At 36.2% G+C, this 17,007-nt stretch overlaps 1 protein-coding gene and 1 long non-coding RNA gene across 2 annotated transcripts in view; one reads left to right on the top strand and one right to left on the bottom strand.

Annotated features, from left to right (window-relative positions):
* Positions 1 to 15,564, bottom strand: part of LOC144186374 (uncharacterized) — a 27,918-nt gene extending 12,354 nt beyond the window's left edge. The window contains exons 1-4 of the long non-coding RNA XR_013324821.1: positions 15,380 to 15,564; positions 14,018 to 14,649; positions 13,499 to 13,736; positions 13,316 to 13,420 (exon numbers count right to left, since the gene is read on the bottom strand). This is a non-coding gene — a long non-coding RNA (uncharacterized LOC144186374). The remainder of the gene's footprint in view (positions 1 to 13,315; positions 13,421 to 13,498; positions 13,737 to 14,017; positions 14,650 to 15,379) is intronic.
* Positions 14,267 to 17,007, top strand: LOC144186358 (all trans-polyprenyl-diphosphate synthase PDSS1-like). Its single transcript, XM_077710544.1, has 10 exons — positions 14,267 to 14,592; positions 14,926 to 14,951; positions 15,010 to 15,112; positions 15,192 to 15,322; positions 15,396 to 15,537; positions 15,609 to 15,830; positions 15,901 to 15,981; positions 16,047 to 16,160; positions 16,235 to 16,315; positions 16,656 to 17,007. Exons 1-10 carry the CDS (start codon positions 14,431 to 14,433, stop codon positions 16,794 to 16,796), a joined length of 1,203 nt encoding a protein of 400 aa, XP_077566670.1. The 5' UTR covers positions 14,267 to 14,430; the 3' UTR covers positions 16,797 to 17,007.

The following is a 17,007-nucleotide window of genomic DNA, read 5'->3' as shown; positions in this document are numbered from 1 at the left end:
TTTGATGAAAAAAGCCTTACTATACTATGTTGTTTTTTTGAAGGAAAAAAGCCATACTATACTATGTCGTTTTTTGATGAAAAAAGCCTTACTATACTATGTCGTTTTTTTGAAGGAAAAAAGCCATACTATACTATGTCGTTTTTTGATGAAAAAAGCCTTACTATAGTATGTCGTTTTTTTGAAGAAAAAAGCCTTACTATAGTATGTCGTTTTTTGATGAAAAAAGCCTTACTATAGTATGTCGTTTTTTTGAAGAAAAAAGCCATACTATACTATGTCGTTTTTTGATGAAAAAAGCCTTACTATACTATGTTGTTTTTTTGAAGGAAAAAAGCCATACTATACTATGTCGTTTTTTGATGAAAAAAGCCTTACTATAGTATGTCGTTTTTTTGAAGAAAAAAGCCTTACTATAGTATGTCGTTTTTTGATGAAAAAAGCCTTACTATAGTATGTCGTTTTTTTGAAGAAAAAAGCCATACTATACTATGTCGTTTTTTGATGAAAAAAGCCTTACTATAGTATGTCGTTTTTTTGAAGAAAAAAGCCATACTATACTATGTCGTTTTTTGATGAAAAAAGCCTTACTATAGTATGTCGTTTTTTTGAAGAAAAAAGCCTTACTATACTATGTCGTTTTTTGATGAAAAAAGCCTTACTATAGTATGTCGTTTTTTTTGAAGAAAAAAGCCTTACTATAGTATGTCGTTTTTTAGAAGAAAAAAGCCATACTATACTATGTCGTTTTTTGATGAAAAAAGCCTTACTATAGTATGTCGTTTTTTTTGAAGAAAAAAGCCATACTATACTATGTCGTTTTTTGATGAAAAAAGCCTTATTATAGTATGTCGTTTTTTTGAAGAAAAAAGCCATACTATACTATGTCGTTTTTTGATGAAAAAAGCCTTACTATAGTATGTCGTTTTTTTGAAGAAAAAAGCCATACTATACTATGTCGTTTTTTGATGAAAAAAGCCTTACTATAGTATGTCGTTTTTTTGAAGAAAAAAGCCTTACTATAGTATGTCGTTTTTTTGAAGAAAAAAGCCATACTATACTATGTCGTTTTTTGATGAAAAAAGCCTTACTATAGTATGTCATTTTTTCGAAGAAAAAAGCCATACTATACTATGTCGTTTTTTGATGAAAAAAGCCTTACTATACTATGTCGTTTTTTTGAAGAAAAAACCCATACTATACTATGTCGTTTTTTGATGAAAAAAGCCTTACTATAGTATGTCATTTTTTTGAAGAAAAAAAGCCTTACTATAGTATGTCGTTTTTTTGAAGAAAAAAGCCATACTATACTATGTCCTTTTTTGATGAAAAAAGCCTTACTATAGTATGTCGTTTTTTTGAAGAAAAAAGCCTTACTATAGTATGTCGTTTTTTTTGAAGAAAAAAGCCTTACTATAGTATGTCGTTTTTTTGAAGAAAAAAGCCTTACTATAGTATGTCGTTTTTTTGAAGAAAAAAGCCATACTATACTATGTCGTTTTTTGATGAAAAAAGCCTTACTATAGTATGTCGTTTTTTTGAAGAAAAAAGCCTTACTATACTATGTCGTTTTTTGATGAAAAAAGGCTTACTATACTATGTTGTTTTTTTGAAGAAAAAAGCCATACTATACTATGTCGTTTTTTGATGAAAAAAGCCTTACTATAGTATGTCGTTTTTTTGAAAAAAAAAGCCATACTATACTATGTCGTTTTTTGATGAAAAAAGCCTTACTATAGTATGTCATTTTTTTGAAGAAAAAAGCCTTACTATACTATGTCATTTTTTGATGAAAAAAGCCTTACTATAGTATGTCGTTTTTTGAAGAAAAAAGCCATACTATACTATGTCGTTTTTTTTGGTGAAAAAAGCCTTACTATAGCATGTCGTTTTTTTTAAGAAAAAAGCCATACTATACTGTGTCGTTTTTTTGAAGAAAAAAGCCTTACTATAGTATGTCGTTTTTTTTTGAAGAAAAAAGCCATACTATACTATGTCGTTTTTTGATGAAAAAAGCCTTACTATACTATGTCGTTTTTTGAAGAAAAAAGCCTTACTATAGTATGTCGTTTTTTGATGAAAAAGCCTTACTATAGTATGTCGTTTTTTTGAAGAAAAAAGCCATACTATACTATGTCGTTTTTTGATGAAAAAAGCCTTATTATAGTATGTCGTTTTTTTGAAGAAAAAAGCCATACTATAATATGTCGTTTTTTGATGAAAAAAGCCTTACTATACTATGTTGTTTTTTTGAAGGAAAAAAGCCATACTATACTATGTCGTTTTTTGATGAAAAAAGCCTTGCTATAGTATGTCGTTTTTTGAAGAAAAAAGCCATACTATACTATGTCGTTTTTTGATGAAAAAAGCCTTACTATACTATGTCGTTTTTTGATGAAAAAAGCCTTACTATAGTATGTCGTTTTTTTGAAGAAAAAAGCCTTACTATAGTATGTCGTTTTTTTTAAGAAAAAAGCCATACTATACTATGTCGTTTTTTGATGAAAAAAGCCTTACTATAGTATGTCGTTTTTTTGAAGAAAAAAGCCATACTATACTATGTCGTTTTTTGATGAAAAAAGCCTTACTATAGTATGTCGTTTTTTTGAAGAAAAAAGCCTTACTATAGTATGTCGTTTTTTGATGAAAAAAGCCTTACTATAGTATGTCGTTTTTTTGAAAAAAAAGCCATACTATACTATGTCGTTTTTTGATGAAAAAAGCCTTACTATAGTATGTCGTTTTTTGAAGAAAAAAGCCATACTATACTATGTCGTTTTTTGATGAAAAAAGCCTTACTATAGTATGTCGTTTTTTTTAAGAAAAAAGCCTTACTATACTGTCGTTTTTTGATGAAAAAAGCCTGACTATAGTATGTCGTTTTTTTTAAGAAAAAAGCCATACTATACTATGTCGTTTTTTGATGAAAAAAGCCTTACTATACTATGTTGTTTTTTTGAAGAAAAAAGCCATACTATACTATGTCGTTTTTTGATGAAAAAAGCCTTACTATAGTATGTCATTTTTTTGAAGAAAAAAAGCCTTACTATACTATGTCGTTTTTTGATGAAAAAAGCCTTACTATAGTATGTCGTTTTTTTAAGAAAAAAGCCATACTATACTATGTCGTTTTTTGATGAAAAAAGCCTTACTATACTATGTCGTTTTTTGATGAAAAAAGCCTTACTATAGTATGTCGTTTTTTTGAAGAAAAAAGCCTTACTATAGTATGTCGTTTTTTTTAAGAAAAAAGCCATACTATACTATGTCGTTTTTTGATGAAAAAAGCCTTACTATAGTATGTCGTTTTTTTGAAGAAAAAAGCCATACTATACTATGTCGTTTTTTGATGAAAAAAGCCTTACTATAGTATGTCGTTTTTTTGAAAAAAAAGCCATACTATACTATGTCGTTTTTTGATGAAAAAAGCCTTACTATAGTATGTCGTTTTTTGAAGAAAAAAGCCATACTATACTATGTCGTTTTTTGATGAAAAAAGCCTTACTATAGTATGTCGTTTTTTTGAAGAAAAAAGCCATACTATACTATGTCGTTTTTTGATGAAAAAAGCCTTACTATACTATGTTGTTTTTTTTGAAGAAAAAAGCCATACTATACTATGTCGTTTTTTGATGAAAAAAGCCTTACTATAGTATGTCGTTTTTTTGAAGAAAAAAGCCATACTATACTATGTTGTTTTTTTAAAGGAAAAAAGCCTTACTATAGTATGTCGTTTTTTTGAAGAAAAAACCCATACTATACTATGTCGTTTTTTGATGAAAAAAGCCTTACTATAGTATGTCATTTTTTGAAGAAAAAAAGCCTTACTATACTATGTCGTTTTTTGATGAAAAAAGCCTTACTATAGTATGTCGTTTTTTTGAAGAAAAAAGCCTTACTATACTATGTCGTTTTTTGATGAAAAAAGCCTTACTATAGTATGTCGTTTTTTTGAAGAAAAAAGCCTTACTATAGTATGTCGTTTTTTAGAAGAAAAAAGCCATACTATACTATGTCGTTTTTTGATGAAAAAAGCCTTACTATAGTATGTCGTTTTTTTTGAAGAAAAAAGCCATACTATACTATGTCGTTTTTTGATGAAAAAAGCCTTATTATAGTATGTCGTTTTTTTGAAGAAAAAAGCCATACTATACTATGTCGTTTTTTGATGAAAAAAGCCTTACTATAGTATGTCGTTTTTTTGAAGAAAAAAGCCATACTATACTATGTCGTTTTTTGATGAAAAAAGCCTTACTATAGTATGTCGTTTTTTTGAAGAAAAAAGCCTTACTATAGTATGTCGTTTTTTTGAAGAAAAAAGCCATACTATACTATGTCGTTTTTTGATGAAAAAAGCCTTACTATAGTATGTCATTTTTTCGAAGAAAAAAGCCATACTATACTATGTCGTTTTTTGATGAAAAAAGCCTTACTATACTATGTCGTTTTTTTGAAGAAAAAACCCATACTATACTATGTCGTTTTTTGATGAAAAAAGCCTTACTATAGTATGTCATTTTTTTGAAGAAAAAAAGCCTTACTATAGTATGTCGTTTTTTTGAAGAAAAAAGCCATACTATACTATGTCCTTTTTTGATGAAAAAAGCCTTACTATAGTATGTCGTTTTTTTGAAGAAAAAAGCCTTACTATAGTATGTCGTTTTTTTTGAAGAAAAAAGCCTTACTATAGTATGTCGTTTTTTTGAAGAAAAAAGCCTTACTATAGTATGTCGTTTTTTTGAAGAAAAAAGCCATACTATACTATGTCGTTTTTTGATGAAAAAAGCCTTACTATAGTATGTCGTTTTTTTGAAGAAAAAAGCCTTACTATACTATGTCGTTTTTTGATGAAAAAAGGCTTACTATACTATGTTGTTTTTTTGAAGAAAAAAGCCATACTATACTATGTCGTTTTTTGATGAAAAAAGCCTTACTATAGTATGTCGTTTTTTTGAAGAAAAAAGCCATACTATACTATGTCGTTTTTTGATGAAAAAAGCCTTACTATAGTATGTCATTTTTTTGAAGAAAAAAGCCTTACTATACTATGTCATTTTTTGATGAAAAAAGCCTTACTATAGTATGTCGTTTTTTGAAGAAAAAAGCCATACTATACTATGTCGTTTTTTTTGGTGAAAAAAGCCTTACTATAGTATGTCGTTTTTTTTAAGAAAAAAGCCATACTATACTGTGTCGTTTTTTTGAAGAAAAAAGCCTTACTATAGTATGTCGTTTTTTTTTGAAGAAAAAAGCCATACTATACTATGTCGTTTTTTGATGAAAAAAGCCTTACTATACTATGTCGTTTTTTGAAGAAAAAAGCCTTACTATAGTATGTCGTTTTTTGATGAAAAAGCCTTACTATAGTATGTCGTTTTTTTGAAGAAAAAAGCCATACTATACTATGTCGTTTTTTGATGAAAAAAGCCTTATTATAGTATGTCGTTTTTTTGAAGAAAAAAGCCATACTATAATATGTCGTTTTTTGATGAAAAAAGCCTTACTATACTATGTTGTTTTTTTGAAGGAAAAAAGCCATACTATACTATGTCGTTTTTTGATGAAAAAAGCCTTGCTATAGTATGTCGTTTTTTTTGAAGAAAAAAGCCTTACTATAGTATGTCGTTTTTTTGAAGAAAAAAGCCATACTATACTATGTCGTTTTTTGATGAAAAAAGCCTTACTATAGTATGTCGTTTTTTTTGAAGAAAAAAGCTACTATACTATGTCGTTTTTTGATGAAAAAAGCCTTACTATACTATGTCGTTTTTTGAAGAAAAAAGCCTTACTATAGTATGTGGTTTTTTGATGAAAAAGCCTTACTATAGTATGTCGTTTTTTTGAAGAAAAAAGCCATACTATACTATGTCGTTTTTTGATGAAAAAAGCCTTATTATAGTATGTCGTTTTTTTGAAGAAAAAAGCCATACTATACTATGTCGTTTTTTGATGAAAAAAGCCTTACTATACTATGTTGTTTTTTTGAAGGAAAAAAGCCATACTATACTATGTCGTTTTTTGATGAAAAAAGCCTTACTATACTATGTTGTTTTTTTGAAGGAAAAAAGCCATACTATACTATGTCGTTTTTTGATGAAAAAAGCCTTACTATAGTATGTCGTTTTTTTTGAAGAAAAAAGCCTTACTATAGTATGTCGTTTTTTGATGAAAAAAGCCTTACTATAGTATGTCGTTTTTTTGAAGAAAAAAGCCATACTATACTATGTCGTTTTTTGATGAAAAAAGCCTTACTATACTATGTTGTTTTTTTGAAGGAAAAAAGCCATACTATACTATGTCGTTTTTTGATGAAAAAAGCCTTACTATAGTATGTCGTTTTTTTGAAGAAAAAAGCCTTACTATAGTATGTCGTTTTTTGATGAAAAAAGCCTTACTATAGTATGTCGTTTTTTTGAAGAAAAAAGCCATACTATACTATGTCGTTTTTTGATGAAAAAAGCCTTACTATAGTATGTCGTTTTTTTGAAGAAAAAAGCCATACTATACTATGTCGTTTTTTGATGAAAAAAGCCTTACTATAGTATGTCGTTTTTTTGAAGAAAAAAGCCTTACTATACTATGTCGTTTTTTGATGAAAAAAGCCTTACTATAGTATGTCGTTTTTTTGAAGAAAAAAGCCTTACTATAGTATGTCGTTTTTTAGAAGAAAAAAGCCATACTATACTATGTCGTTTTTTGATGAAAAAAGCCTTACTATAGTATGTCGTTTTTTTTGAAGAAAAAAGCCATACTATACTATGTCGTTTTTTGATGAAAAAAGCCTTATTATAGTATGTCGTTTTTTTGAAGAAAAAAGCCATACTATACTATGTCGTTTTTTGATGAAAAAAGCCTTACTATAGTATGTCGTTTTTTTGAAGAAAAAAGCCATACTATACTATGTCGTTTTTTGATGAAAAAAGCCTTACTATAGTATGTCGTTTTTTTGAAGAAAAAAGCCTTACTATAGTATGTCGTTTTTTTGAAGAAAAAAGCCATACTATACTATGTCGTTTTTTGATGAAAAAAGCCTTACTATAGTATGTCATTTTTTCGAAGAAAAAAGCCATACTATACTATGTCGTTTTTTGATGAAAAAAGCCTTACTATACTATGTCGTTTTTTTGAAGAAAAAACCCATACTATACTATGTCGTTTTTTGATGAAAAAAGCCTTACTATAGTATGTCATTTTTTTGAAGAAAAAAAGCCTTACTATAGTATGTCGTTTTTTTGAAGAAAAAAGCCATACTATACTATGTCCTTTTTTGATGAAAAAAGCCTTACTATAGTATGTCGTTTTTTTGAAGAAAAAAGCCTTACTATAGTATGTCGTTTTTTTTGAAGAAAAAAGCCTTACTATAGTATGTGGTTTTTTTGAAGAAAAAAGCCTTACTATAGTATGTCGTTTTTTTGAAGAAAAAAGCCATACTATACTATGTCGTTTTTTGATGAAAAAAGCCTTACTATAGTATGTCGTTTTTTTGAAGAAAAAAGCCTTACTATACTATGTCGTTTTTTGATGAAAAAAGGCTTACTATACTATGTCGTTTTTTTGAAAAAAAAAGCCATACTATACTATGTCGTTTTTTGATGAAAAAAGCCTTACTATAGTATGTCATTTTTTTGAAGAAAAAAGCCTTACTATACTATGTCATTTTTTGATGAAAAAAGCCTTACTATAGTATGTCGTTTTTTGAAGAAAAAAGCCATACTATACTATGTCGTTTTTTTTGGTGAAAAAAGCCTTACTATAGTATGTCGTTTTTTTTAAGAAAAAAGCCATACTATACTATGTCGTTTTTTTGAAGAAAAAAGCCTTACTATAGTATGTCGTTTTTTTTTGAAGAAAAAAGCCATACTATACTATGTCGTTTTTTGATGAAAAAAGCCTTACTATACTATGTCGTTTTTTGATGAAAAAGCCTTACTATAGTATGTCGTTTTTTTGAAGAAAAAAGCCATACTATACTATGTCGTTTTTTGATGAAAAAAGCCTTATTATAGTATGTCGTTTTTTTGAAGAAAAAAGCCATACTATAATATGTCGTTTTTTGATGAAAAAAGCCTTACTATACTATGTTGTTTTTTTGAAGGAAAAAAGCCATACTATACTATGTCGTTTTTTGATGAAAAAAGCCTTGCTATAGTATGTCGTTTTTTTTGAAGAAAAAAGCCTTACTATAGTATGTCGTTTTTTTGAAGAAAAAAGCCATACTATACTATGTCGTTTTTTGATGAAAAAAGCCTTACTATAGTATGTCGTTTTTTTGAAGAAAAAAGCCATACTATACTATGTCGTTTTTTGATGAAAAAAGCCTTATTATAGTATGTCGTTTTTTTGAAGAAAAAAGCCATACTATACTATGTCGTTTTTTGATGAAAAAAGCCTTACTATAGTATGTCGTTTTTTTGAAGAAAAAAGCCATACTATACTATGTCGTTTTTTGATGAAAAAAGCCTTACTATAGTATGTCGTTTTTTTGAAGAAAAAAGCCTTACTATAGTATGTCGTTTTTTGATGAAAAAAGCCTTACTATAGTATGTCGTTTTTTTGAAGAAAAAAGCCTTACTATAGTATGTCGTTTTTTGATGAAAAAAGCCTTACTATAGTATGTCGTTTTTTTGAAGAAAAAAGCCATACTATACTATGTCGTTTTTTGATGAAAAAAGCCTTACTATAGTATGTCGTTTTTTTGAAGAAAAAAGCCATACTATACTATGTCGTTTTTTGATGAAAAAAGCCTTACTATAGTATGTCATTTTTTTGAAGAAAAAAGCCTTACTATAGTATGTCGTTTTTTTGAAGAAAAAAGCCATACTATACTATGTCGTTTTTTGATGAAAAAAGCCTTACTATAGTATGTCATTTTTTCGAAGAAAAAAGCCATACTATACTATGTCGTTTTTTGATGAAAAAAGCCTTACTATACTATGTTGTTTTTTTGAAGAAAAAAGCCATACTATACTATGTCGTTTTTTGATGAAAAAAGCCTTACTATAGTATGTCGTTTTTTTGAAGAAAAAAGCCATACTATACTATGTCGTTTTTTGACGAAAAAACGACATAGTATAGTAAGGCTTTTTTTCGTTAAAAAACGACATAGTATAGTAAGGCTTTTTATCACCAAAAAACGACATAGTATAGGAAGGCTTTATTTCGTTAAAAAACAACATAGTATAGTAAGGCTTTTTATATCAAAAAACGACATAGTATAGTAAGGCTTTTTATCTCAAAAAACGACATAGTATAGTATGCATTTTTTTCTCAAAAAATGACAGTATAGTAAGGCTTTTTTTCTCAAAAAAACGACAGTATAGTAAGGCTTTTTATCTCAAAAAACGACATAGTATAGTAAGGCTTTTTTTTCGTTAAAAAACGACGTAGTATAGTAAGGCTTTTTATCTCAAAAAACGACATAGTATAGTAAGGCTTTTTTCGTTAAAAAACGACGTAGTATAGTAAGGCTTTTTTTCGTTAAAAAACGACATAGTATAGTAAGGCTTTTTATCACCAAAAACGACAAAGTATAGTAAGGCTTTTTTTCGTTAAAAAACGACATAGTATAGAAAGGCTTTTTATCACCAAAAACGACATAGTATAGTAAGGCTTTTTTTCGTTAAAAAACGACATGGTATAGTAAGGCTTTTTATCACCAAAAACGACATAGTATAGTAAGGCTTTTTTTCGTTAAAAAACAACGTAGTATAGTAAGGCTTTTTTCGTTAAAAAACGACATAGTATAGTAAGGCTTTTTTTCGTTAAAAAACGACATAGTATAGTAAGGCTTTTTTTCGTTAAAAAACGACATAGTATAGTAAGGCTTTTTTTCGTTAAAAAACGACATAGTATAGTAAGGCTTTTTTTCGTTAAAAAAGGACATAGTATAGTTAGGCTTTTTATTACCAAAAACGACATTGTATAGAAGGCTTTTTTTTCCCTAAAACCGATTAAGTATAGTAAGGCTTTTTTTCTTGAAAAAACTACATAGTATAGTAAGGCTTTTTATTACCAAAAACGACATTGTATAGAAGGCTTTTTTTCCCTAAAAACGACAAAGTATAGTAAGGCTTTTTTTCTTGAAAAAACGACATAGTATAGTAAGGCTTTTTTTCTTGAAAAAACGACATAGTATAGTAAGGCTTTTTATCACCAAAAACAACATGGTATAGTAAGGCTTTTTTTCGTTAAAAAACGACATAGTATAGTCAGGCTTTTTTTTGTTAAAAAACGACATAGTATAGTAAGGCTTTTTTTCGTTAAAAAACGACATAGTATAGTCAGGCTTTTTTTCGTTAAAAAACGACATAGTATAGTAAGGCTTTTTATCACCAAAACTGACATAGTATAGTAAGGCTTTTTTTCGTTAAAAAACGACATCGTATAGTAAGGCTTTTTATTACCAAAAACGACATAGTATAGTAAGGCTTTCTATCACCAAAAACGACATAGTATAGTAAGGCTTTTTTTCGTTAAAAAACGACATAGTATAGTAAGGCTTTTTTTCGTTAAAAAACGACATAGTATAGTAAGGCTTTTTTTCGTTAAAAAACGACATAGTATAGTAAGGCTTTTTTTCGTTAAAAAACGACATAGTATAGTAAGGCTTTTTTTCGTTAAAAAACGACATAGTATAGTAAGGCTTTTTTTCGTTAAAAAAACGACATAGTATAGTAAGGCTTTTTTCGTTAAAAAAACGACATAGTATAGTAAGGCTTTTTATCACCAAAAACGACATATAGTAAGGCTTTTTTTCGTTAAAAACGACATCGTATAGTAAGGCTTTTTATCACCAAAAACGACATAGTATAGTAAGGCTTTTTATCACCAAAAACGACATAGTATAGTAAGGCTTTTTTTTCGTTAAAAAACGACATAGTATAGTAAGGCTTTTTATCACCAAAAACAACATAGTATAGTAAGCCTTTTTTTCGTTAAAAAACGACAGTATAGTAACGCTTTTTTTCCTTAAAAAAACGACATAGTATAGTAAGGCTTTTTTTTCGTTAAAAACGACAGTATAGTAAGGCTTTTTTTCGTTAAAAAACGACATAGTATAGTAGGCTTTTTTTCGTTAAAAAACGACATAGTATAGTAAGGCTTTTTATCACCAAAAACGACATGGTATAGTAAGGCTTTTTTTCGTTAAAAAACGACATAGTATAGTAAGGCTTTTTTCGTTAAAAACGACATAGTATAGTAAGGCTTTTTATCACCAAAAACGACAGTATAGTAAGGCTTTTTTTTCGTTAAAAAACGACATGGTATAGTAAGGTTTTTTTCTCGTTAAAAAACAACATAGTATAGTAAGGCTTTTTATGGCCAAAAACGACATAGTATAGTACCCCCAGAAGGTACCCGGAAGGCCCCCGGACGGCACCCGGAAGGTCCCCGACGGTACGGACGGGCCGGGTACGGTCAGGTACAGTCGGGTCGGGTACGGTCGGGTACGGTAGGGCCGGGTACGGTAGGGCCGGGTACGGTAGGGCCGGTTACGGTAGGGCCGGTTACGGTAGGGCCGGTTACGGTAGGGTCGGTTACGGTAGGGTCGGTTACGGTAGGGTCGGTTACGGTAGGGTCGGTTACGGTAGGGTCGGTTACGGTAGGGTAGGGTCGGGTACGGTAGGGTAGGGTCGGGTACGGTAGGGTCGGGTACGGTCGGGTCGGGTACGGTCGGGTCGGGTACAGTAGTGTCGGGTACGGTAGGGTCATGTAGGGTCGGGTAGGGTCGGGTAGGATCAGGTAAGATCATGTAGGGTTGTGTAGGGTAGGGTCGTGAAGGGTCGGGTACGGTAGTGTCGGGTACGGTAGGGTCGGGTACGGTAGGGTCGGGTACGGTAGGGTCGGGTACGGTAGGGTCGGGTACGGTAGGGTCGGGTACGGTAGGGTCGGGTACGGTAGGGTCGGGTACGGTAGGGTCGGGTACGGTAGGGTCGGGTACGGTAGGGTCGGGTACGGTAGGGTCGGGTACGGTAGGGTCGGGTACGGTAGGGTCGGGTACGGTAGGGTCGGGTACGGTAGGGTCGGGTACGGTAGGGTCGGGTACGGTAGGGTCGGGTACGGTAGGGTCGGGTACGGTAGGGTCGGGTACGGTAGGGTCGGGTACGGTAGGGTCGGGTACGGTAGGGTCGGGTACGGTAGGGTCGGGTACGGTAGGGTCGGGTACGGTAGGGTCGGGTACGGTAGGGTCGGGTACGGTAGGGTCGGGTACGGTAGGGTCGGGTACGGTTGGGTCGGGTACGGTAGTGTCGGGTACGGTAGTGTCGGGTACGGTAGTGTCGGGTACGGTAGTGTCGGGTACGGTAGTGTCGGGTACGGTAGTGTCGGGTACGGTAGTGTCGGGTACGGTAGTGTCGGGTACGGTAGTGTCGGGTACGGTAGTGTCGGGTACGGTAGTGTCGGGTACGGTAGTGTCGGGTACGGTAGTGTCGGGTACGGTAGTGTCGGGTACGGTAGTGTCGGGTACGGTAGTGTCGGGTACGGTAGTGTCGGGTACGGTAGTGTCGGGTACGGTAGTGTCGGGTACGGTAGTGTCGGGTACGGTAGTGTCGGGTACGGTAGTGTCGGGTACGGTAGTGTCGGGTACGGTAGTGTCGGGTACGGTAGTGTCGGGTACGGTAGTGTCGGGTACGGTAGTGTCGGGTACGGTAGTGTCGGGTACGGTAGTGTCGGGTACGGTAGTGTCGGGTACGGTAGTGTCGGGTACGGTAGTGTCGGGTACGGTAGTGTCGGGTACGGTAGTGTCGGGTACGGTAGTGTCGGGTACGGTAGTGTCGGGTACGGTAGTGTCGGGTACGGTAGTGTCGGGTACGGTAGTGTCGGGTACGGTAGTGTCGGGTACGGTAGTGTCGGGTACGGTAGTGTCGGGTACGGTAGTGTCGGGTACGGTAGTGTCGGGTACGGTAGTGTCGGGTACGGTAGTGTCGGGTACGGTAGTGTCGGGTACGGTAGTGTCGGGTACGGTAGTGTCGGGTACGGTAGTGTCGGGTACGGTTGTGTCGGGTACGGTAGTGTCGGGTACGGTAGTGTCGGGGACGGTAGTGTCGGGGACGGTAGTGTCGGGGACGGTAGTGTCGGGGACGGTAGTGTCTGGGACGGGAGGGTCGGGTACGGTAGTGTCGGGGACGGTAGTGTCGGGTACGGTAGGGTCAGGTACGGTAGGGTCAGGTACGGTAGGGTCAAGTCTGGTCAGGTACGGTAGGGTCAAGTCTGGTCGGGTACTTACAGTACAGGCTTTGGCGGCGTCATCGGGTAAGTCCAAGTGTGTTTCGTTCCTAAACATCCCCCAAAAAATGAATAAAGGAATCAGTTTTACCTGTTCACATGTGATGTAGACTCGGAACTTGTTCCACTTCAATCCTTCGTTTCCATTCAAAAAGACGTGGAGAGTCAAGCGTTGTCCCGTTCAATTCAGGTAAGGCTAAGAAATGAAAAGGAAAAACATTACTTTAACAATACAGCAAACAAAGAATCGTCTCCCCCAAGTGTTACCCCTCACCTCGTTGGTAGCGTTCATCTTCTTTAAACGTAAGTATGTTAATAAATAAGTAAGCTAAGCAACGCGTCTGCGGCCTGGTAAGCGGCTGCGACTATACGGTTGTTTACTATACGTTCGAATCCAGGTCTGCATTAGTTTTCCCCAGGTACTCCTGTTTCCTCCTGGTTGTCCGTCTCCTAAGCCACCGGGTCAACGTGTCCCGAAGTCAGCTGGGATAGCTTAGGCACCCTCTGCGACCCTGGTGAGGACAAATGAACAATCAAAATCGGACTCATTTCATCGGGCAATCAAGTTAGGTGGCGTGTTTGGTACTAGGTATTAGGTTCAGTGAAATACACCAGCTGTTGAAATCGGCATTTCAAAATATAATGAATAAGATTTCATGTCAAAATAGCACGTCCGTCGTTCATCTTTTTTTAGGATAGGCAACACCGTCAGTAGACAAATAACGTATTCTAGCTCTCGTCCAAACGTTTAAAAGTCAATAGCGGATGGGACAGAAGTCCCTTCGTTTGTTACCTCGAGTGACTACTTGTCACAAAAAGTCCACTTTGTTATAGTTCGGTCGCTTGTTTCCTTTTTTGGCTTCCTCTCCGATCGACTTGTTGATTGTTTTTTCTATAAATTATGCTTAATCTGTGACCTAAAAACGGTCTTCGTCGGCAAAATAAGACCACGTGTTGCCGGCGTTCGTAGTCGCTCCACTCGTGGTTTCCGTCGATTGTCAATGACGTCGAGTTTTTTCGGAAGTTCGTCACTGTCAGCCATCTTTTGTGTGTCCCCTTACGGGCCCAAGTCAGTCATTTGCTATGTGGCATGTCTGTCATAAAATGGCGATCGGTCAATAATTCAAGTGGGTAAACTGCGCCTGCGTGGGCTACTCCTCCACGGCCTCCTCCCTCCGTCCCTCCCTTTGACGAGCCACGGCAATCATGGCGGCCCCGGTGTGGCGGCAATGCCAAAGGTGGGCAGTCGGCCGTGCTGCTGCCAAAGCTGGACAAGCAGGCCGGCGAGACTTCTCAGGAATCCGGCCCGTGTCCGGATCCGCCGGGCTTGGGGTGCCGACGGCCTGGAAGTCGCGGCGAGCAAACGAGGTGAGCGAAGGAAAGGAAGGTCATGTTGTCACCTCCGTGCGTGAACTGTCTGCTTTCCTGTCAATTAGTGAAAAACAATTTTGTAAACAAAAAAATTCTAACATATGCTCTCTCACATAACTCTAATTTGACAACAGAAGGTCATTTAATACCAAAATATTTCACTTCCGCCCTGCCAATAGTTATTTTAATTTAAAAAAATATTAAATGACATTGACTAAAAGCTGAAAATCACAGTGGACAAATAATTCCACAATAGTACACGTCTCTAACTTTTTACTGACCATTTTATAACATCTAATCATTTTCCAACACTAAATCTTTGCTTTTCAGGCAATTCCACCTTTCCAACACCAGAGGTCAGCCGCCACCAATATTTGTTGGATTTTTCTCGTGTGTAATAACTACTTGCTACAGGCAGGCGTTACGATGGAGAAAGACGCACAGCGACGTCCAAACCAAAGATCCCTTCGCATTGGCCCATAACGACTTGAGCGGCTTGTACGACGACATTAAAAAGGTACGGCGTTCGCCGTGACCTCTATTCGGGTGACACTGCCCTCGCCAATTGACCTTTCACCCCCTGCTCTGTGCCTCAGGAACTATTTGTATCCAAAAAGGAGCTCAAGTCTCTATGCGATTACTACTTTGACGGAAAAGGCAAAGCCATCCGTCCCACTATCGTGGTCCTGATGGCGCGTGCCCTCAACGTTCACAGCGACCGGCGAGGGTAAAATAATAATAACAAAAAATACAAATAAAAATGTCAACAAAACATCCAACTCACCACATTTGTCTTTCAGCGACCTACTCCCCGGCCAGCGCGCCGTAGCCATGATTTCCGAGATGATCCACACGGCCAGCCTGGTCCATGATGACGTCATCGACGGTTCGGATGAGAGGCGGGGCAAGAGGACCATCCACGACCTGTGGGGTGAAAAAAAGGTGCGCTCCCCCTCCTGGCCACATTCGGCGGTAATCCGTGTTTGACCAGCCGGCCGGCTTTTTCCACCAAGGCCATCCTGGCAGGAGACTTCATTTTATCGGCCGCCTCGGCGGCGCTGGCCCGGGTGGGCGACATCGCCGTGGTCAAAGTGTTGGCGCAGGTCATGGAGGATCTGGTGAGAGGCGAGTTCATGCAGCTGGGCTCCAAGGAGAATGAAAATGAGCGCTTCAAGCATTACTTGGATAAAACCTTCAAGAAGACGGCTAGCCTGATGGCTAACAGTTGCAAAGCAGTATGTACGTTGGGTCGCGCTGCCATTTCCATCTTCAAGTCCCCGTTCACCTCCCCTCTCCGACCACTAGGTTTCCCTCTTGGTCAGCGCAGACCCAGACGTCCATGAAATGGCCTTCCAGTATGGCAGGAACGTCGGCATCGCCTTTCAGGTGAGCGCATCACCCATCTTCGGGAAAAAACGTCAACAGCGTCCAATCCGTTTTTGTCATGGCAGCTGGTGGACGACGTCCTGGACTTCACGGCGGGCGCTAGACAGCTGGGCAAACCGGCGGCCGCCGACCTCAAATTAGGACTAGCCACTGGACCTGTCTTGTTAGCTTGTCAGCAGGTGGGACGCCATCCCTGAACCATGTATGTATTTTCAAGTTACAATTGCTCCAAAATGGCCGCTTACCTTTGCAGTTTCCGGAGCTCCACGTCATGATCATGAGACGCTTCAGCCGTAAAGGCGACGTGGAACGAGCGTGGAACTTTGTCCTACAGGTGAATGAGAAAAAAAAAGATTAATTGATCAAACAGATAGGCAAACTGCGGCCGGATGTCGCCATCTTGTGGAAGCCAGTGGCATTACTTCTGTCCACTCTTTTTCGTGTTTTACAGGCTCTATCTTTTTATAAATGACATTTTAATATTTCTTAATACATTCCTTCATACTTTTATACTTTTTAATTATAAGTGATAAGTATGTTAATACTTGAGTCCTTTTTTCTGTTTGGGTTTCATATGTACTGCTAACAGATGCACTTTGTTAATGTATTTTTAAAGTCAATATGGCCCACTGGCCCAAAATTTTTCCTAAAATATTGTTGTTGTTTTTTGGCAGAGTGACGGGGTGCAACAAACCAAGTTCCTCGCCCACCGCTACTGCCAGGAGGCGGTCCGCCACATAGGCGGTCTACGCCCCTCGCCCGAGAAGGACGCCCTGGTGGCTCTTGCTTACACGATACTCGCCCGGGACAAGTGATCCGCTCCTGCGATGCCATCTCTCTCTCTCTCTCTCTACCTCCGGTTATTTATTCTGCGGCAAATGGAGAAGAAGAAGAAGAAATTTTAAAAAAATTAAAAAGGCCAAGCACTGAGCCTGTCATGTACTGTAAAAAAAACATGGATTTTTTTTGTCACTTGTTACGGCCTTAATCTCTGCAACCACTGCTCAATAAACACCTAAAAAGTTG

This window comes from Stigmatopora nigra, chromosome 2 (assembly GCF_051989575.1).
Source record: "Stigmatopora nigra isolate UIUO_SnigA chromosome 2, RoL_Snig_1.1, whole genome shotgun sequence".
Lineage (NCBI taxonomy): Eukaryota > Metazoa > Chordata > Actinopteri > Syngnathiformes > Syngnathidae > Stigmatopora > Stigmatopora nigra.
Note: the sequence above shows the minus strand (reverse complement) of the source record. Positions and strands in the feature narration are given on the sequence as shown.

Excerpts from the sequence above, each read along its gene's own strand:
- LOC144186358 (XM_077710544.1), top strand. The coding sequence starts at position 14,431 with ATGGCGGCCCCGGTGTGGCGGCAATGCCAAAGGTGGGCAGTCGGCCGT. Across the intron at positions 14,593-14,925 it reads AGTCGCGGCGAGCAAACGAG|GCAATTCCACCTTTCCAACA; the intron begins GTGAGCGAAGGA and ends TTTGCTTTTCAG. Across the intron at positions 15,831-15,900 it reads TGGCTAACAGTTGCAAAGCA|GTTTCCCTCTTGGTCAGCGC; the intron begins GTATGTACGTTG and ends TCCGACCACTAG.